This window comes from Petaurus breviceps, unplaced genomic scaffold (genome assembly GCF_028583685.1).
Source record: "Petaurus breviceps papuanus isolate PSGF00001 unplaced genomic scaffold, PetGlider_PUasm1.0 220, whole genome shotgun sequence".
Taxonomy (NCBI): domain Eukaryota; kingdom Metazoa; phylum Chordata; class Mammalia; order Diprotodontia; family Petauridae; genus Petaurus; species Petaurus breviceps.
Window position 1 is genome coordinate 23,327,715 of NW_027185876.1, and position 23,270 is coordinate 23,350,984.

The 23,270-nt window shown below is 34.6% G+C and overlaps 1 protein-coding gene across 3 annotated transcripts in view; it reads right to left on the reverse strand.

The window, feature by feature from the left end:
* The window catches only part of KIFAP3 (kinesin associated protein 3), a 204,541-nt gene that overhangs the window by 150,417 nt on the left and 30,854 nt on the right, over nucleotides 1-23,270 (reverse strand). For all 3 annotated transcript variants that reach the window (XM_069094754.1, XM_069094755.1, XM_069094756.1), the window contains exons 4-8: nucleotides 13,341-13,396; nucleotides 12,613-12,754; nucleotides 4,269-4,368; nucleotides 3,636-3,760; nucleotides 444-542 (exon numbers count right to left, since the gene is read on the reverse strand). In XM_069094754.1, the coding sequence (XP_068950855.1) occupies nucleotides 444-542; nucleotides 3,636-3,760; nucleotides 4,269-4,368; nucleotides 12,613-12,754; nucleotides 13,341-13,396 (522 nt within the window). The remainder of the gene's footprint in view (nucleotides 1-443; nucleotides 543-3,635; nucleotides 3,761-4,268; nucleotides 4,369-12,612; nucleotides 12,755-13,340; nucleotides 13,397-23,270) is intronic.

Here is a 23,270-nt window from a genome sequence, read left to right on the forward strand (position 1 = left end):
TCTATCTATCTATCTATCTATCTATCTATCTATCTATCTATCTATCTATCTATCTATATGTTTTTGCAATATGGAAAAGTCACTTTTTAAGTTGGAAATCAATTGAAAGGTGTTTAACATTAGGAAAAACATCTCTGAAAAGTTATGTTTGAGATATATGAACTCTAGGTATATATAAATTTTAATATTTAGAGTGCTATATTGATGAAGAGCCAATGGGGGTGACTGAGAAATAGAAAGGGAATGTGATGATTGCTCAAACAACCAACAAATTGGAAATAAACCTGAGGTAAGGACAGGCAATGAGACAGCTTAAATTATATTGAAATTTATAACATTTTCTATTAATTTTAGCTCTGGTTTTTGTAAGACAATGCAAACCAGAACAAATGAATACATCTATATAAAGTTCTTTTTCTTTTTCATAGATTGGGAATCTGTACCTCGTAATAGCTGTTCCTGCTTTACCACCAAACCTTGGTACTTCTTATAGGTTTTTTCATAATCTTTTTTCATAGTTTGGTTTTCAGGGTCTTCTTCAAGTAAAAATATCAAGTTAAGGATCATATTATATTCATAAAAGCAGAGCCCACCTATTGAAAATGCTATCAGCAAAAGTATTCAAAATTGCCACATTCAATCACATATTCCTATACTCAATCACGCAGAACTTTATTCATTAATTTTGGGCAAACACATAACTGTAGAATGTGAGTCCCTTACAGGTAGGGATTATTTCATTTCTGTCTTTACTGCCTCAACACCTTACATGGTGCCTGTAGGTGCTTATTAATTGCTCCTTCAATTAAAATGTATCATTAAAAAGCTACAGAGTGGCCAAAAGCTCACTTAACATAAAATTAAGTAATAACTAGAGACATACAAGATTGGTTAAATACTGCACTACAGACAGGAATATTTACCACAGCTCTCCTTCAAGTTTATTAGAACTTCTGATTTAAATATGATCCAACTTTCAATGTCAAGAGGTCCAGGTCTAATTCTTTGTGAAATGGACCAATTTTGACACCACTTTTAGAATAAGTAGTATTGAGTATATTTTAGCATTGGAAAAGTCATGGGTTGAAAAGGTCTTCTGAACATACAGTACACTATCACTGGCACTCAGAAGTCATACAAAAACATCTCTGCCTATTCCCATAGGGCAATGTGTTTGGATCAGGTTCAAGGAAATAGAATAGAATACATGAGACAATATTTTATTGGTCATAATGGTAAGAAATCCTCAGAAACAATAGTTGATAACCATGAAAAAGTAAACAAGCAAATAAATTCTTGAGGTTTACAGAAGAAATAAAAAAGGATTTTGTCATATTATCAAGAAATGGGACCAAGAAGTTTCACCCATGGCCGATATTGATGGGAAGCCATGCTATTTAACTTCAATCCCCCAAATCCCTACCCTCACTTCCTATTTATTTTCCATAGCTACTAGGCTATGAGAGCTATTGCCAGTGAGGCATTCTTGGACATCTATACCTGTATGAACCATAGGCATTTCAAACTCAATGCATTCAAAATTAAACACATTTTATTTTTCCCATCAAATATCTGCCTCTCCCAAACTTCCCTATTACTATTGAGCATGCTACAACATTCCCAATTGATCTCAAACTTGGTGTCGGTATTGATGAGTCTTGCATTTGACTCTATATATCCTTTCTGTTGTCAAGTCTTATTGTTTTTATTTTTATAGCATTTCTCACATACATCCCCTTTCCTTGACTCACACAGTCATACAGAGGTGTAGACGCATCATTTCATAATTGGACTATTACAACAGGTTTCTAATTGGTCTCTGTACCTCAAGTCTCTCCCCACTCTAATTCATCCTCCACTCTGCTACCAAAGTGATTTACCAATAGTAGAGTCAATCAGTTGGTCAACTAGTATCTACTAAGTGTGCCAACTACTGTACTAATGCTGGGAATACAAATTCAAGTAGGAAAAAAAAGACAATCTCTGATCTCAAAGAGTTTACATTCTAATGGGAGAAGACAAAGTATAAACAGAAGCTGAAAAGTTTGTGTGTGTATGTGTATGTATGTGTGCATGTGTGTTTGTGCTAAGGGGTGGGGGAAGTTGGGGGGAAAGTAACCTGCCAAGAGGAATGGTAGAGGGAGTCCCTTATGCAACCCAATGAGGACTGAGACATATTTGGCCAGGGTACTCTTCCATAAATGGAAGTTCTGGGAGGAGCCATCAGTCAGAGAAAGAAGGCAATTCCACTGTATGAATTCAAGGGCTGAAGTAAAGGTTCAGGAAGAGAAGCTAGGGCACAGTAGAAGAAGTCCTGAGTGTATTCTGGAGAGAAGTAACCATCTCACTCCATAATCAATAAACATAAATATATATATTTTAGGATCCAGAAATATGTGCATTATTTGCTATTCCTCACACAGGACATCACATCTCCTCCATTTTTTTTTAAAGCAATTGGGGTTAAGTAACTTGCTCAAGGTTACACGGCCAGTTATTTCTGGGTGTGGTGCTAAGTATCTGAGCCCAGATTTGATTCCCAAGTCATCCCGACTCTGGAGCCGGTGCTCTCACTCGCTGAGCCGCCTGGCCACCCCACTCCATTCCTTTTTAATGGCTATCCCTCATGCCTGGAATGCTCTTCCTTTTCATCTTTTCATACTGTCTTCTACGACTTCTTTCAGAACTCAGTTCAAATTCTCCTTTCTGCAGGAGATCTTTCCCAGCATTCCCAATCTCCTCTATCTTATTTTATCTTATCTTCCCTATGTAAATATATTGTATGTATACATTGTTGTCTGCTCCCGTTAGAACATGAGCTCCTTGAAGGCAGGGATGTTTTAAACTATTCTTTGCTTTCCTAGCATGCAGGATAGTACTTGGCACATAGTAAGTATTTAATAAATGTTTGTTTACCAACAGTACGACTACCTCATGGGTGCAAGAGCAGTTCCACAGTCTCATTGGAGGAATGGAAGTCGATTGTTTTTGGCATCCTAAATTAGAACACTAAAGGAATTTTCCATGGGAAAAGATGTCATAAAAGTGGTTTGGTTCTATAGTAAAATACTTCAGATACACCATGTAGTCATTATACATAACTTTACTCCTATGAGAAAATGCATTCCAAGTTCCTACCAACTCACATACAAAATCTTTCAACACAACAGGCTATCTATATTCTCCATTTGGTTAGCAAGTACTTTATCTAATTCTAGCAGCCATACTTTAAGAAAGCACAAAACTAGAGACCACTCAGGTGAGAGTGACACAGATTAAGACATTGTCATAAAGGGACACTAAGGAAACTGAGGATTCACTCATTCAGTTACTTGTCATGAAGAAAGCTATCTTAAAATACTGGCATGGCTAGCATGTAGAGGAAGCTGTGCTGTGTGTTATTCCAGAGAGCAAAACCAGAATCAAGGATTTTAAGTTATAGGGAAACAAATTTCAATTTCATACAACAAAGAACTTTTTAATATAACTATTTAGTCGATATTTTCACTTTTACCTCTTTGAGTAAAAGTACTTTGTTAATGCTGTTATCACTAATATGAGTAGATAAAAAATTTCAATAAATCTACTGCTAAAAGCTACAGTCTTCAGACTGAAGTCTCATTCTGAAAGGATATCAGCTTTCTTCTTCTTAGAAAGTTCCTCTTGCCACAGTTCATGTCTCTTCAACTCATGATCAATTATATTCATACACAGAGCTCCAATTTTATAGTGAGTAATTAACCCATGAAACTGAGAAAAACTGCATTAAAAGGAAAGATGCATATATTTATAGAAATAGGTACAATTCAAACTTTGGGCAACAGGTTTTAGATACACAGTCAAATAAATTAATACACACTATACTATGAGATAATATTTTTATAAATGAATATATACAAATCACACATTGAAGATTTGAAATCTGTAAGACTTTATTGCTCTTAGAGTTGACATTCTTTAAGTTCTGAAAAAATTATTCAAATTTAAAGCAAAAAATTAGAATGACTCAGAACGTATTAATTGCGACTCTAGTAGCCATTCACTAAGCTATCAATTTTCAGAAAGCTACTTAGCAAAACTAATTATGCCACAATGTTTGAAAACCACTTTAATTATTACACAGAATATAACTTCTAATATCTTCCTGCTTACTAAATGGAGATTTATTGTTTATTTTGTAAAACATACTACGTTAGAATGTTAAAAAACAAAACAAAACTGGAAAATAAGAGAGACATTTACATTAGTTTCATAATTCTTGAACTTACCTGGAAAAGCAGAAGAAAATATATATTATGTTAGTAGCCAGTTCTACACTTTGCTTCCAATCTTCTCTCAGCACTCTGGCTAATGCACCAAGGGCAGTTTCTGATGAAAAGAATTTCCAAAGAATAATTATCTACTTCATCTCTAGTACAATGTAAGACTTTCACCCATTAAAATCAGGGAGAAAGATGATAGAAAGCAGTCTTTATTCTTAGCCATAGAAAATATGTCGAATAAATTAAAATTTATAAAATATAAAACTTCAAAAAATACATTAAGAATGTAAATGTAAATTAAGGAATCCCTTTATTTTTATGTTATAGAATTTTCCCAAAATGGAAGTTCAGTTCATTGCCTGTGGTGTGTAGCTTGTAACTGTCTTCCCATTTCTGAAACCAAGTTTCTGTGGTAAAAGGGATCTCCCTGCTCAATCAATAGTTCATTCTATCTTTGGACACCTCTAATTCTTTGTTAAATTTTCTTTATATTAAACTTATATCTACCTTTCTACAGCTTCCTTTTGTTGTTCTTAGTTCTACCCTTTGGAGACAAACTGAACAAGCCTTCACATAACAACTGTTCAAATATCTTAAGACAGAAATCATTTCCCACCCCTCTCCCTAAGTATTTTATTTTCCAGCCTAAACTTCCTTAGGTCCTTTAAGAAACACTCATATGAAATGGTTCTAATCCACTTATCATCCTGTTCACCCTCCTCTGGGTACAATTCATTTTTTTAAAAGTCCTTTCTAAAATGTAATAACACAAACTCAATGAAATATTCCAGAGGCGGTCTGACCAGGGAAGAATATAGTGGGACGATTACGTTATCAGGAGGCAGCTAGGTGGCACAATGGATAGAGCCTGGGGCCCAGAGTCAAGAAGACCTAAGTTCAAACTGCTCTCAGACACTTCCTCGCTGTGTGACCTTGGGCAAAGTCACTCAATCTGTTTTAATTCACGGGGGAAGGGAAATGGCAAGACACTATCACTGCCAAGAAAGCCCCATACAACGGTCATGAAAAGTTGGACATGACTGAACAACAATGGTAGAAAGGGTCCAAATTGTTGTCAAATAGAGGATTTTATATTCAATCCTATTAGTAATTGGAAGTTGGTGGAGTTTACTGGGAGGTGAGGTGTAAAAATGGTCAATAATATGCTTTTTTTTCATTTAAAAAAATAAGTTTTATTTTACTTTCAGTTCCAAATTCTCTCCCACCCTTAAGCCCTCCCCTACTTATTGAGGCTGGGAAAACGCCCATTAAAAATATATATATAGTCATACAAAACAAGTTCCTGTATTACACATGTCACAAAAAAAGAAAAAAAAAAGAAAAGAAAAAAGAGAAGATGAGAAAGAAAAAGAAAAGAAAAAAATGCTTCAATTTATATCCTATACAGCATGTTTCATAATGAGACCTTTGGAGTTATGGTTAGTCATTGTGTTGATCAGAGTTCTTAAGTCTTTCAGAGTTGCTTCCTGTTAACCTCTATATCTCTTTGGTCATGAACTCTTCCCCTGTCCATGGATCAGAAAGGTGTTTTCTTTCATGCTCCCCTAATTTGCTCATTGTATCACTCTTTACATCTCAATCATATACCCATTTGGAGTTTATTTTAGTATACAATGCATGATGTTAGTCTGCAGGTGGATTCTGCCTGACAGTTACACAGTTTCCCCAAGACTTTCTGTCAAATGATGAGTTCTTGATGCAATATCTGGGACCTTTGAGTCACTAGGCTACTATACTAATTTGTTTTTTGTACACTGAGTACACTAATCAACCTCTCTATTTCTTTCCTAGTCCCAAGCTATTTTTAAAATTATAACTTTGTAGCATAGTTTGAGATCAGATATTATAATTTTAAAAATATTTTTTTCAAAGTCAATAAAGTAATTCTGTGGTAGTTTGGTATAGCACTGAATAAGTAAATTAACTTAAGCGATATTGTCATTTTTATTATATTGGCTTGGCTTTCCTGTAAGAAATTAATACATCTCCAATTATTTAGTTCAGCCAAAATTTATTTGTATGATGAGTGTTTTGCAATTGTATTCATATAGCACTTTTATGTTGTGTATTGACTGGTAGACCCATGTATTTTATATTGTCAGTAGTTGCTTTAACTGAAATTTCTCTTTCTATCTCTTCCTGGTGGATGTTGTGGGTAATATACAGAAATGTCAATGACTTTTATGTGTTTATTTCATATCCTGCAACTTTTCTAAAGTTTTAAGTAAATATTATATCTTCTACAAAAAGCGATAGTTTTCTCTTTGCTTAGTCTCTTAATTTCTTTTTCTTGTCTTATTGCTATAGATAGCATTTCTAGTTCAATACTGAATAGTAATGATGATAATGAACTTGCTCCATTCCCGATCGTTTTGGAAAAACTTCCAGCTTATCCCTACTACGTATAATGTTGGCTCTTGGTTTTAGGTGGATATTCCTTATCATTTTAGGGCAAGTTTTGTTTATTCCTATGCTTTCTTGTGTTTTTATTGAAAATAGATGTTGTATTTTTTCAACAGCTTTTTCTTCATCTATTGAAATAACGATCTTAGTTGCTTTTGTTATTTTGTATTCAATCATATTATTAGTTTCCTAATGTTGAAAAAATCTTATATTCCTGGTAAAAATCCAGCTTAGTTATAGTAAATTATCTTTGTAATATATTGTTAAAATCTCCTTGCTAGTATTTAAGTTTTCGGCAAAAATATTCATTATGGAAATTAGGCTATAGTTTTATTCTTTTTTTACTCTCTCTGGTTTAGATATCAAGACCATATTTGTGTTATGGAAGAAATTTAACTGGATCTCTTCTTTATTTTTTCAAATAGTTTATATAATATTAAAATTATTATTTAAATGTTTGTGGAATCTGTACTTGCCAATCCATATTATCCTTTTCCCCCCCTTTGGGAGTTCATTTATGGCTTCTTCAATTTATTTTTCTAAAACATGATTATTTAAATATTCTATTTCTTGTTTGGTTATTCAAGAAAAGTTTTAGTTTTGTAAATGCTTATAAATTTTATTTTAGATTGTCAATTTTATTGGCAGGTTGCTGAGTAAAACAATTTCTAATAATTGCTTTTATTTCTTCTGCACTGACTGAACTCACCTTTTTCATTTTTGATACTGGTAATCTGGTTTTCTTCTTTATTATTTAAATCAAATTTTCTAAATTATTTATTTTAAAAACTACTACTGGTTCTACTTATTAGCTCAATGTTTTATTTTTTTAAACTTTCAATTTTGTTTCATTTCACCTTTGTTTTCCCAGAATTTCTAGTTTGGTATTTAATTCAGGATTTTTAATTTGTTGGTTTTTGTAGTTCTTTGTATGTCTAGTTCATTTTTTCAGAAATAGAAAATTTTCCCTTTGTAGTACTTTGAATATACTTTGTTTACAAATTTTTGAATTTTGTCTCATTGCTGTCATTAACTTTAATGAAGTTATTATTTCTATGATGTTTTTGACACACATTCTTCAGGATTAAGTTAGTTAATTTTCAATTAATTTTTAATTTTTTAATCTTTTAATTTTTATCTTTGCTCCAAAAGTCTTTTATTGAATATAATTTTTATTTCATTTTGGGTAGTAAAAATGCATTTAACATTTTTACTTTTCTGCATCTGTTTGAGGTTTTTATGCCCTAATACATGGTCAATTCTTATAAAGGTTTTATGCACTGCTAAAAAATGAGAAATATACTCCTTTCTACTCCCATTCAATATTCCTCACAAATTTATCATATTTAACTTTTTAAAAATTCTATTAATCTCCTTAACTTCTTTTATAATTTACTTTAAGATTAGATTTATCTAGGTCAGGAAGGGGTAAATTGGGAACACTCAATATTAGTGTTTTACTGTCTATTTTTCTCCTATAATTCATTAACTTTTCCTTTAAGAATTTGGATGCTATGTTATTTGGTACATATATGTTTAGTATTGATATTAATTCATTGTCTATGATATCTTTTAGCAAAATGTAGTTTTGTTTATCTCTACTAGGTCTATATTTGCTTTTGTTTTGTCTGAGATGATTACTACCCCTTCCTTTTTTACTGCAGCTGAAGCATAACAAATTTTGCTCCAGCCCCTTATTTTAACTCTCTTTGCATCTGTTTCAAGTGTCTTTCTTATAAACAATATATTATTGAATTTTGTTTCTAATTTATTCTATTATCTTCTGTTTTATGGGTGAGCTCATCCATTCAAGTTCTACTATTATTTCCCTACATCCCACTGTCTTATATTTTCCCTTCTCTCCCCTCCCCCCCCCATTTAAGGGTCTGTTTTGTTTCTGACTGCTGCCTTCCTTAATCTATCCTTCCTCTTTTCTTCCCCCCTCACTCTTTCCTTTGGCTCCTTTTACTTTGACTTTACTGGTGGGTAAATATATATTTCTATACACAATTGTGTGTTTGTGTATCCTTCAATCAGATAGCTCTTGCCCTTCAGGAGCTCATGCCCTACTGGGAGAAACAATAAATACATACAAACAAACTATATTCCAGATTAACAGGAAATAACTAACAGAGGGAAAGTGGTAGAAATAATAGGGATTAGGAAAGCTTTCCTGTAGAAGTGGGGATTTTAGTTGGGATTTAAAGGAAGCTGGCAAAGTCAGAAGGCAGAGATGAGAAGGGGGCACATTGCAGGCATGGGGGAAGCCAGAGAAAATGCTCAGAGTTGAGAGCTAGAGTATTTTGTTTATGGAACAGATAGGAGGACAGTGCCACTGGACTAAAAAGTAGTCCATGGTAGAGAGTAAGGTGTAAGAAGACTGGAAAGTTAGTAGTGGGCTAGATTATGAAGGGCTCTGAACACCAGAGGTAGCATTTTATCCTACAGGCAATAGAGAGTTAATGGAGTTTATTAAGTAGAAAGGTGACTTGGTCAGACTTGTGCTTTAGCAAAAATCATTTTAGCAGCTGAATGGATGGTAGATTAACATGAGGAAAGACTTGAGGAAGGCAGACCCACCAACCATCTATTGTAATAATCCTGATGTAAGACGATGAGGGCCTGATCTAGGATTGGCGGCTGTATGGGCAGAGACAAAGGGACAAGAGACATCATAGAGAAAGAAATGATAAGATCTAAATATGTAGAGTGTGCAACAGAAAGGAGCCAAGGTTAATCCTGAGGTTGTGAACCTGGGTGACCAGAAGAATAGTGGTACTTTTAACAGTAACCGTTTGGAGGAGGGAAGAGTTTGTGAAGAAAGATAAATTGTCTTTTGGAAATGATGAGTTTGAAACATCTATACCATGTCCATCTGAAAATGTCCAAAAGGCAACTGGTTGATGATGTGGGACTGTAAGTCAACAGAGACACTGAAGCTGGAGAAGCAGATCTGGGGATCATCTGAATAAAGATAAGTGAAATCAAGGGAGCTAAGGAGATCACCAAGTGAGGGATAAAAGAGAAGAGGGTCCAGCACAGAGCCTTGAAAGACTCCCACAATTAGTGAACATGATACGGAAGCAGATCCAGCAAAGGAGACTAAGAAGGAGCAGTCATATAGGGAAGAAGAAAACCACAATTGTCACAAAAACCCAGAAAGGAGAGACTATCTAGAAGGAGAAATGGGTTAATAGCATCCAATGCTGTAGAGGCCAAAAAGGATGAAGATTGAGAAAAGGACATTAGTTTTATCAATTGAGAGAGCACTAGCAACTTTGGGGAGAAAAGTTTCATCTGAATAATAAGGTCTGAAGCCTGACTGCACATGGTTTAGAACAGAGTGAAAGTAGAGGAAGTATAGATAAATTTTTATGGAGCTTGGCTGAGGAGGGGAGGAGATATATAGAAATGACAACTAGTTAGGATGCTAGGATCTATTGAGCATTTTTTTAAAATGGGGGAGAACATGGGTATGTTTGTAGGCAGAAGAAAATAGGTGATTATCAGTAGCTTGGAGGAAACAGGCTTAAAACAAGAGCTGTGTTAAGTGATATAGAGAACTAGGAAGGGCGCAGTTGAGATTAGCTAGCTTAAATCTATAGTGGACTCTAGCAGCACATTTTTTTCCTTTAGCCCTGTTCAACATGAGTAATAGGAGTGGCATATAGAGGGAATAATTCAGGGTTAAGGCTTGACAAAGTATAAAGCATGAAAGCAAGATAATATATAAAATCTTACTGTGCTTATCAATCATACATTTAGCATTTAACTGAGTAAAATGGTAGCTTAAATGCTCTCTTTCAACACATATCCCATGCATATGTCAAAATAATATAAGATTCATGAAAAGATGTGACAACAGTCATAACTATTAAATTACTGAAGAGAGGAAGAGGTTCAATGTAGTGACCAACTCAAAGAGGAATTCTCCAAAAATGGCAAAGTCCTCTAGTTATCAAGACTGAAAAGCCTCTTAAGTGAGATCCATAATCATTTTAAAGAGGTTAGTCTTACTGTCATTGACATACAAGAAAAACCAAGGTGGTGACAAATAATGTACTCTCAAGACTATGATATATAAATGAACAGACAATTTACATAGTTTACCCATTAGTATGAGTACCTTGGACACATACTACAAACGGACAGTGAGCTTAGTTGGCCTATAAATGAACAAGAGAAGAGTGGACTGTTTTGCCTTGGGAAATTGCCAACTTCCTTAAATGATCCTCAAACTTCTCTTTGAAATAAAGGCTAACCTTTCAAATGACCACATTCTGTCAAAGATAACATATTACTGTGAGTCATGGGATATTATAGTCTTTGAAGAACTAAAGTTGAATATCACCCAAAGATCAAGTGAGAAGGACTTTGATGTGTGTATGCTACAGCACATTACAAAAAAGTAATTAGGAAAACTGGTATAAAAGATAGCACTAGAGAAATAAATGAATAGAAAAAACGGATGAGTCACATAGAAAGGGAGGGATCACTGATAGATAGTTCATTTTCCATTGGTATTTATGCAAAGCTAAGAAACTGTGAAGAAAGTACACTTGAATGGAAACCCCTTTGGTGAAAATGGATAAGAATCACACAAGATTGGTAATCATGGATGGGTTTTGATTTGTATCACTGAGATCCACACTGAAAAAAATCAAACCCCAACTGATAAATGGTCAAAGTATATAAACAGGCAGTTTTTAGAAGAAGAAATGGAAACTATCTATAGTTATATGAAAATATGCTCTAAATCAAATTTTAAAACTCTGAGTACTACCTCACACCTGTAAAAACTGACAAATGCTGGAGAGTATGAGATAAAAATAGGTACACTAATAAACTGCTGGTGGAGTAGGGAATTGGTCTGACCATTCTGGAGACTAATTTGGAACTATGAGCAAAGGGCTATAAAATTATGCATAAACTTTAACCCAGTAATGCCACCACTAGGTCTGTATCCTAAAGAGATCAAAGAAAATAGAAAAGCATATATAAGTACAAAAATATTTATGGTGGCAAAGAATTGGAAATCAAGCTGATGATCATCAACTGGGGAATGGTTGAAAAAGTGGTGGCATATAATTGTGATGTAGTACCATTGTGCTATAAGAAATGACAAGGGGGGTGGCTTTAGAAAAACATGACAAGATCTATATGAATCTATAAGATTCACAAAATGAACCGAGAAGAACTGAGTGATTATTGTGCACAGTAAGAGCAACTGTAAAAAAATGTGGCTACTCTGATAGTATTTTAGAATAACTATTACATGGAAAAATTAATAATAAAATCATGAGAGATTTGGCTTTTGTCATAACTAATACTTAAAAAATGCCTTGCACATAATAGGCTCTAAAACACACACAGACTTGAATTAAATTCAACTATCAAGCACTTCAGATTGAAAAGAAAACAAGAATCTGGAAATCATATTATTTATAAATATAGTAAACAAGCTAGTTTAATTTTTCTCTTACTGAGAAAAGATTAAAATTCTATCCAGAATAAAAATATTAGTATGACTATAACCTTAGTAAGAAAAGGAATTTTCAAGAAGAGGAAAGATAATACTAAAGCCAACTCTTATTTTTCTGTGTGACTTAGATGTTTTATGGAGTACACACAGAATTTTAAAAATCAATCCATTGTCATTATCTGCCATCAAGTGTCCTCCTTGGATAGGAACATTACTCTCAAATAGCACATATTCAAAGACATACAGATTTTAATATTAACCTAAATAAGATTATCACCCAGAAAATAAGTTAGATGAAAAATTACAATGTTTTCAAATGCTAATGATGAGTGATTTCTGGATTATTCATGAAACTGATCCAGCTATTATCATGGATAAAAAAAAATGAGTTTTGTGACCATGAGGTTTTTAGTTTTTCTTAAAATGAGGATATATGTAAATCACCATTAAGCAGTAGTTCTTCCAAATTATCGGGATTCCGAGCAAGCTGCAGGATCAAAGCAGAACCGCGCACCTTGTCAGGAATATCTTCATACAACAATTCAATGTACTCATCCATATCATTAATATTAGCCACTTCATCAATCTGAAATAAACAAAGAGAAATACAGGAAAGACTAAAGTGAAAAAAAATTACACCTAATGTGTAACCAAAGGAAGTTTATTTTTTGGCACAAGGCTGAAATGAAAACTTCTTTACAATAACAGATTTCTAATGGAGTTGTAATGGACCTCTTTTTGTTGTAGAAAGAACTGGACACTTAGGATTGGGGCACAAAATATAAAGGGAAGCACATACTCTAAAAATTGGAATTAGGGTTACTACAAATGTAAAATATCTTAAATACTGTGCTGAATAATTTGGAGGAACTGTAGCATATTAAAAAGACCATTCAATAATATAATTTTATTATAAAGAGAAACTTTATTCATCTTATTACAAAAAATCATGGCATAATACATCATAGCGTTATTCCTCTTTATCAGTTTAAGAAGCTGGTATTCTTTTTTTTTTCCTAGCAGTAATTGTAGACAAGTCCTTTTCCAGTCTCATTTACAAAAAAATTCCACACTTCACTAATTTGATTGTTGTCATTATTTAAAGAAAAATAAAAAGTAGTTATTTAGCTATAATACTTTAAAATCAACATCCTATTAAAGTGTAGTCTTACCTCCATTCCTTCAAAAGGAGGTGGATCTTTAGGCTTGCTAGATTTTTCTTTTTTTTCTGTAACAATAAAAGGCAGAATAATTATGAGATTATGAGTTTTTGCCAGTAAAATACTTTCCTACCAACAGATATTAATACTAGGTTAGTGGGAGGTTTTAAATCTGAATAATTTAGGAAAAGAAACATATCTTTCTCTCCAAAAACCAAGGGGTGTGTGTGGGTATATGTGTGTAAAATGAACTCATACTCATGTAAAGTAAGCCATGTAAATAAATATAGCCCACAGAAATACCCAAATTCATTTTAAGTAACTTCCTGTATAGTTACTTACTTTTTAGTGTGCTAACTAATTAACATTTCAAATGAGAATGAGAAGAGAGAATCAAAGGCAGCTAAAGGAAGAGGTGAAGCAAAGAGCTTATACAATTCACACATTGGAAAACCAGACCCAGAATAATTAAGAAGCAGTCTTCACTGCAAATATAGATTAGGTTGATATTATTTAAAAAAAGGTAAATTCGTATAGTTGACAGTATTTTCCCCTCCCTTGGCGCCTAAAACAACAAAGTGAGATTGATGAACTATATCACAATTTGGAGACATGTGACATTCTTCGCTGAATAAAATTTCACTTTACAATTCTCAAATATTCCAATGGATTGGTGATCTCATCATAATGTAGCAAGGATGCAAGCTGAAGCCCTTTTTGACAAAATTTATCTGTGACCCTCTATCAAAAGAGAACCATGAAATATTCTCAGTGTCTTCACAAAAAAAATAGGATCATAGATATGGGACCTCAAAGGTTATCTAGTCTAAAACCTTCACTCTTAAGGGAAGAAAATAGAGGCTCAAAGAGGTTAAGTGACTCACATACAAGTTCATTCCTCCATACATTCTCTTGACATTGCATGAATATCAGTGGAACACAAAGATAGCAATGCCATTCCTCATTCTTGCACTTTATTAGCTCACTTTTTTCATGTATTTGTTTTTATTTGAACAAATTTTGCTTTCTGTTTTACTCCTGCATAAACTTTCCGAAGTATCCCTCCCCCACCCAGAAAGTCATCCCTTATACCAAAAAAAATTTTGAGAGAGAGAGAGAGAGAGAGAGAGAGAGAGAGAGAGAGAGAGAGAGAGAGAGAGAGAGAGAGAGAAAGCCAAAAGTGCAGAAAAGGCAGGAACTTTCCTGAGTTCTCCCAAATTCCTCTCCAAACAACTTTAAGTAATGTCTCAAAATGAATTTTGGAGCAGCAGAACTCACAAGAGGGCAGGGTAAAACAATTTTGCAGCTCAAGACAACATAGAAGGACTGCAGAAAAGGTCTCTCTCACTCTGGTGAAAGGGGAGTGCACCTCAGTGGAGGCAATGTCTGGCAAGTCAGTGGGAAGCCCCCAGACGCAGCACAGGTCAGCAACCAGGTCCTGCAGCCCCAGAGCAGCAGGTCGGTGGTTCAGTGGGCCAGCTATGAGATCCAGTTGAATAGCCAGGCTTAGAGGCCCTGGTGTAAAACAGGCAACTGGTAACTAACTTGGGACAAGCATAATAGGGACATGGACCCCTGGACCCCAGAAGCAGAACTCAACTTTAAAAGTCACAAACAGGCTGGAAAACAAACAAACACGCAAACAAAAAATGCTGACCACAGAAAACCACTATGATGACAAGGAAGATCAAAACACACACTCAGAAGAGGACAACAATATTAAAATGTCTACATGCAAAGCCGCAGAGAGAAATATTAATTGGTCTCAGGCCTAAAAAGAATGACTGGAAGAGCTCAAAAAGGATTTTAAAAATCAATCAAGAAAAGTAAAAGAAAAAATTAGGGGGGGATGAGGATTATGGAAGAGAATCATGAAAAAGAGTTAACAGATTGGTAAAGAAAGCACAAAAAATCAGTTAATACCAATACTGCACATATCCCAAAAAGCTTCTAGTGATCTCCACTGAATATTATTTTTGCTTTTCATTTTAGATATAAAATTTTCATGATATAAAAAGTTTTCTAGATGGCTATACTTTTAGTGTTTTTGACATAACTCAGTCAAAGGCTTTTCTTGAATCTGCTGAAGTAATCATGTGGGTGTTTGGATGATTTTGTTTTTAACATTACTAATTATATTTTCCTAAAAATGAAATAAACTATCTTTGCCTTGGTTACACTGATTAATTTCCTGGCTAGATTGCTATAGTCTTTTGGACAAAATTTTATTTAAAAAATTAAGTCAATATTCATTAATGATATTGGTCTACAGTTCTATTTTCCTGTACCATTTTTTGGCATAAGTATTATGACAGTATCTCATAAAACACATCTTGTACTTTCTCACTTTTTGACATCTGTGTGATATTGGTATTAATTGTTCTCTAATTTGAGTCCCCCCAACCTACCCCTTACCCCTGTGTTAGTTCCTTCATATTTATTTCTTCTTCAGAGACTAGATTAGTTAATATCCCTCTTTGGTCTTCTGTTCGAGGATTTCATATCTTTCTTCCTTTTGTATTCTCAGTTTTCTTGGCACATATCTATGTAGAGTAGGTTTTCATAATTCTTCTGTTTATTTGCTATTTTGTTGTTGATCAATTATTAGGCTGGCTAAAAATTTATCAATTTTGTTAAGTCCTCAAAGAAACAACTTCCAGTTTTGGTTATCATTTCTATAGTCTTTTTGGTTTCCAATTTATTTCTCTTATAATTTTCAATATTTCTTCTGCTGTGTTATACATAATGTTTATGCCTATATATTAAAAATATTGTTTGCTGTCATAATATCTTAATTGAAAAATCTTTCTTACAGAATTAGACTAAAGAGGCTCAAGGCTGCTATATTTATATTGGGTTCATTTGTTGCCTAATTTAAAAAATGCATATTCATTAATCCTCTCCTTTTATAGTTTGTTAATAAATGTTTTTAGGGATATAATTTCCCCCTGAGAACTGCTTTAACTGAATTCAAGTATATGATTTCATCATTATAATTTTCTTCCATATAATAATTATTTCTATGATTTATTATTGGTTGGCCCACTCATTATTTATGATTTTCTCCTTAAATTTCCATTTGGGTCTATGATTCCCTATATTGATTAATATTTTTAGTGTCTTATGGTCTGTAAAGGATATATTGATTATTTATGCCTTTCAACATTTGCAACCTTTCTGTGCCCGAATATAGGGTTAATGTTTCTAAATATTCCATGTGGTACTGAGAAATACGTATATAATTTCTGCTTAGAACATGCCTTAAGTGTTTTGGATCTAGTTTCTCCAGCATTTTTTTTTTGTCAATTTCACCACTATTGTATTCTTGCCTATATCCTTTGGTAATTCAATTGATTTTACCTTTATGAATTTAGTTTCTAAGGCACTTAGAAGTTTAATACTGACACAGGTATGTTTAGGTTTCATTTCATGATAGTGAAATTTCCTTGTTTGTCTCTTTTTATGTTGTAACTTTTTGTTTGTGTTCTGTCTGACATGATCACAACTCCTGTGTCTTGATGCACACGATGCACAGTACATTTGTTCATGATCATTATTTTTATTCTGGATATCCTTGCCTTTTAATTGTGTTTCCTATAAGCAAAAGACCGTGGGGTTTATTTTCCTGTTAGACCTGGTGCTCTTTTTGTTCTTTAATTGCATTATTTAATCCATTCACATTTAATGTTATGAGTTAGATTTATATTTAATTTTCCTCCATTTATTTCTAATATTTCTTCTCTTCAGAATTAGGATCTGTTGTCATTATTGCTCTTTTGTGTCTTTAGTTATCTTTCCTCAATCTATTTTTACAGTAACTGTATTTCCACAGGTTCTCTTCCCCTCAACCATCCTTATCTCCCCTCTCCTATTTCTCATCCCTTTCCTCAATTCCATCTGCTTTTTAATAATGCAGTGTTCCTTAATCTCCCATCATAATTCTACCAAAGATTTTGTAAACAACTTAAATCCTAAATTGATATTGCCCTAGGCTTCCATATCTCTTTGCTTATGAAGTAATTAAAGTATCTGCTGAATAACTCAATTTTTAACAAAACATTCACACTATCTACCCTGAGAACACATAAGTATTGACTTAACTGTATTGCCTATTCTATTTATATAAAATTATTTTACAAGAAATTCCACATATTTATAGACACTCTTGTTCTCATTATGGACACTGACTGATATCAATTAAACTTTTCATGAAATTCTCATAATCACTATTAATATCCTTTCTTCTGTCCATTTCCCATTTTTTGGTTAAATTAACATGGTTAAATAGGTCATGCTGGTTGGTACTGTTTTAGTTGAACACCTCACCTTTTCCCATTTTTATTATTCTATGTATTTTGATTTTCACACTGACAAGTAGGTGGCCTGACAACACAGCTGATTCAATAATGATTAACACATCAGTAATGAGTCATTTCCTACTTAAATGAATATTTTTTAATTTTTTTAACATTATTCATATATCACTAAATATCAATGAATATTCAGATAGCACAATATCTATCACTTTCCAAGTCTTTTCTTATTAGTAGCTGATGAGAGCTAACATTTATATAGTGCCTACTATGTGTCAAGCACTGTGCTAAGTGCTTTATAATAATTACAATTATTATTTTATCTTCACAACAACCCTAGGAGCTAAGTGCTATAATTATCCCCATTTTTACTGATGAGGAAACTGAGGCAAACAGAGGTTAAGTGACTTGCTCAGGGTCATACAGCTAATAAGTGTATGAGGTCAAATTTGAACACAGGTCTTCCTAACTCCAGGACTATGCACTGTGGTGCCACATAGCTGCCTCTGTTATTAATTTCTTGAAAAAACTTATTTTTTTATAGGTTTAACATTTCTGTTTAGTCTATAAATGTTTGGCTTCACTCATTCCTTATGCTAGAAGCTTTTACATCAATTAACTACACATTGGTGTAACTTATTAGGCCTTATCAAACTCTTCATATAATTTATCTACCTCTTCATCTCCTACAACAAATGCATATAAACTGAAATTATTTTCATGCTGTTCTTTTTATTGTATTGTGAGATAATGAATGAAATGATGTGTCCTTATTGCCTATACACACATGGTAAAAACCATCTCCTTTATTTTCATCTTCAAGGAGAACTTAAGAAATACTCTTTTATTTTGCTGTAACTTTCTTCTCCTGGTTTTATTTATAGTGAATAAATTAAGACTAATAAAATTCTGTTCATTCACTTGTGAACAAGGTTCTCACAGGCAGAATACAAACCCCTAATATTTATAGATGATCTAAGGAATGCTTAGCCTCCTCTGTCCCCTTTTTATTCTACAGTCAGTGAAAAAGTAGACAGGGCTCACGAAGAACTGAGGACCATTTTGCATTTTTCTTTGTTTCATGTTGCCAAGAATTAAAAATTCATCACCAAATTGTTAATCTATGGGTGCCTAGCCTCTCTGAACATCACTAGGCTGGTCCTCAAAAAGTCTTTCTAATCTGTTGCCAGTATCATACCATCTGACAGAATTTGTCAGATCTTGGACTACTTTGGCATAGCCTTCAATAATCCAGAGTCACTTCTATGGAACAGAGGCAACAAAATAGGACTTTGTGAATGTTCTAATAAAATTTGGGAGGTATATGGGGTGTTCAGGATGATTAGCACTTCCAGTGTGAGGGCTTGCCAAGTACTTCTCAGTGCTAATTATCCATCTTTGGTGTCCACCTTCACCCAACCCTCATCTATGCCTCCAAGAAATTGTAGCATGTGCAATGGCCACACCTCAGTAAACTGTCTCAGCATACAGGCTAAATCAGGTTGAGGGTAATTGACAGACCTCAAATTTGTTTTGAGTTAGGGGGATGTCTACTCTAAGCATGTGAAGACTTCCCCCAGCAGAATGGGTAAATGAGGACAAATTTGTTCCAATGACCATGAAGGTAGGTGAGGTAGGTGCTATGGAGCACTTAGAGATTGGTCAGGCATCAAAGATGCCAAAGTCATCTACTGCATTTTGGCCCATCACCATTCATTTTGACTTCTATCCTGCCACTGGACTTCAATGACTCAGGAAAAGAGAATGAGGTTGATGATTTTATACAGCTCTACCTCACTTAAATCCAGTTCACACACAAGTCATCACCTGTTATGTCACTAGTTCTCTTCAAAAATGATAAAACAAAAATTTCAAAATTCATTTTATATTTATTAAACAAATATAATGATCTATGGTAAATGTACTGAAGCATTCTTAAGCTGGTTTTCTATAGTTTTCCAAACTTTTTAGACCATAGTAATTAATATTATAAGACATTATGTTCCACAGCTAGGATTCACATTTTCTCTATTCAGAAGAATTATAAATCTTTCATCTTTAGTATATTAATAAATTCTGTTAGTAATGCTTGAATAATTTCTTTTACCACAAGTTAAATTACTTTCTTTTTTCAAATGCTTTATTAACTTCTGATTTACATCATTCATTTCCACCAGATTTTGAGTTACAAATTTTCTCCCCATTTTTCCCCTACCTACCTCCCTAAAATAGCAGTCCCACAGGATATCCCCTCCTCCAATCTGCTCTCTCCCATATTTTCTCCCATACCCCTTTCGACTTTTCCAGTGGATCTCTATGCCCCAGTGCCTGTATATCTTATTTCCCAACTACATGTAAAATAGTATTAATAATATATATATATATACACACACACACATATATGCATACATACATATATATATATATATATATATATATTTGAGTATTTGATTTTAAAACTTTGAATTCCAGATTCATTCCCTTCCTCCCTTGTCTCCCACCCTTACTGGGAAGATAAGCAGTTCAGTGTTGGTTGTACATGTGTGGCTAATGCAAAACAATAACATAGTAGATATATTGTAAAAGACTGACTATATTTCCCTCCCTCCTATCCCACCTCCCACTTGTTCTATTCTCTACTTTGATCTCATCCCTTTTCAAAAGTGGGTGCTCCCAACTTCCCTCCTCCCCAGCCTGCCCTCCCTTCCATCATCCCCCCTCTCAACCCCTTCCCCCCCTACTCTCCTGGAGGGTGAGACACCCTATTTAGTGTATATTTCCTTCCCTCCTCAAGCCAAATGCAATGGGAATAAGGTTGACCCATTCACTTTTGCCTTCCTATTCTTCCCCTCCATTGTAACCATTTTCCCTTTCCTCTTCTATATGAGACAGTTTACCCCATTCTGTTTCTCCCCATCTCCTCTCATTACATTCCTCTCTCACCTCTTAATTTCACCTTTTAAGTATCATCCCTTCCTGTTAAATTGGTCCTGTGCCCTCTATCAATGTATACCTGTAAACATATATACACACATTCACATATGTATTCATATGCCCATATACCCTCATATATAGACATATACATATATTCCTATTCCCTTCAACTACTGAGAAAAGTTTAATCAGTTACAATTATTGTTTTTCCATGTAGGAATGTTAATAGTTCAACTTTGATAAGTTCCTTATGATTTCTTTTCCCTGTTTACCTTCTCATGCTTCTCTTGCTTCTTGTATCTGAATGTCAAATTTTCTATTCAACTCTGGTTTTTTCAGCAAGAATGCTTGAAAAAAATGCTCTATTCCACTGAATGACCATATTTTCCCCTGAAACATGATACTCAGTTTTGCTGCGTAGGTGACTCTTGGTTTTAATCCCAGATCCTTTGACCTTCGGAATATCATATTCCAAGCCCTTCAATCCCTCAGTGTAGAAGCTGCCAGATCCTGGGTTATCCTGATTGTATTTCCACAATATTCCAAATGTTTCTTCCTAGCTGCTTGTAATATTCTCTCCTTAATCTGGGAATTCCACCACCTGGCTATAATATTCCTAGGAGTTTTCTTTTTGGGATCTTTTTCAGGAGGTGATCAGTGGATTCTTTCAACATCTATTTTGCCCTCTGGTACTAAAACATCAGGGCAGTTTTCTTTGAGAACTTCTTGGAGGATGATTTCTAGGTTCTTACTTTGGTCATGGCTTTCAGGTAGTTCAATAATTTTTAAATTATGACTCCTGGATCTATTTTCCAGGTCAGTGGTTTTTCCCATGAGATATTTCACATTGCCTTCTATTCTTTCATTTGTTTGGATCTGTTTAACAGCATCTTGATTTCTCATAAAGTCATTCGCTTCCATTTCCTCCAATCTAATTCTGAAGCAATGATTCTCCTCATTGAGCTTTTGAGATTCTTTTTCCATCTGACAAATTCGGCTTTTTAAGGCATTCTTCTCTTCATTGCCTCTTTGGGCCTCTTTTGCCATTTGAGTCAGTCTGTTTTTTAAGGTGGTATTTTCCTCAGTGAGGCTGTTGACTCTTATTTCATAATTTTCTTGCATTGTTCTCATTTCTCTTCCCAATTTTTTCTCCACTTCTCTTATCTGCTTCTTAAGGTCCTCTATGGCCTGTAACCAGCTTGTATTTTCCTTTGAAGCTTTTGGTGCAGGAGTTCTCACTTCACTGTCTTCCTCCTGTTCCATGCTTTGCTCCTTTTTGTCCCCAAAATAGGAATCTAACGTTGGAATCTTCTGTCTGCTTTGTTTCCTTTGCCTGGTCATGTCGCCCCTCTATCACTTGACCCCTGGGCTTTTTGCCACAGTAGGACTCTGCCATCAGACAGGGGAGCTTTTGTCCCAAATGCTGGGGTTTTCTCAGCTGCTGGAGGTATCAGATAGGTGCACGCTCTGGCAAGCTGGACACACACCCCAGGACCTCCACCCTAGACTACAATCCAGATCCAAACAGGTTAAAGCAAGAGCAATTACCCCTCAGACTGGTGCTTGGTCCCCCTACACTCTGCAGGCCAGGAGCTGAAGCTGCCACGTGGCACTGGCTGGCTGTGCCGGTGTCTCTGAGCACTCCTCCTTACTGGGTCCCAAAGTCCAGACTGCACTGACCTCTCACTTTGTCTTTCACATCTATGTGTTGATAAATCTGGAAACGGCCATAGCTACTGCTGATCTGGAGCCCCTCTGGCTGGCAGCTGGTCAGGCCCACACTGGGGCTAACGCCTCGGGGTGGGGCTGGGCTCGGCTCCCAGAGCACAGCGCTGGCTGATTCCAGCCTGCCAGGCTGTCCTCAGCCGGAGGTTAGCTTCTCTGTGTCATTTTGTGGGTTCTGCAACTCCAAAGTTTGTTTAGAGTCCCCTTTTACATGGATTGGGGAAGGCGGAAGCCGGAGCTGCATGGAGGCTCCGCCATCTTGACTCCACCCCCCACAAGTTAAATTACTAAGTACTTTCAAAAAACACTACACATTGAGTCACATTAGTTTGCAGCTTGGCTCACAGAATCCATCAACTTTCAGATATGTCTAATTCTAAAATTCACAAGTTTATAATGTAAAAATTTTTTTAAATATATACAGGCTACAATAAAAGTAATTCAAGTAGTTAATTCTACTATAGTAATCAATTCCAGGTATAAGTGCTTCAGACACTTGAGTAATTTGTAGAACCTTACATATTTTGTCCTTACTCAAACATCTCTTAGGAAACCATGAAACATTCAAAGCTTGGAAACAAACAGAAAACTGATGCTAGTCACACTTTAAAATAGTTCATGGGGTCTTAAAGATAAACACTGTAGTAACTATAAATTCCCCATATTCACTCCTCCATTATTTTCAAATAAGGTGATTGGACTATATTTGCCTTGGCAGAGCATTATTAGAGAAATCAAATTCTACCTCTATGCTAGTCTAGGGCAGCTGCAACTCTCATCATGATAGAAGTAAAGTAATAGAAGTTAAGAGTCCCTATCCATAAATTCTAGTTCAACTCAAAATTCAAGTAATTAATCTAGGAATATGGGTCAATTTTAAAGCTAAGTTATAAATCTACTTATTTTAAGGAAGTATCTCTAATATATTTATGTCTGGCATTGGTTTCATTTTAGGAAGTTCCAGTTCTTA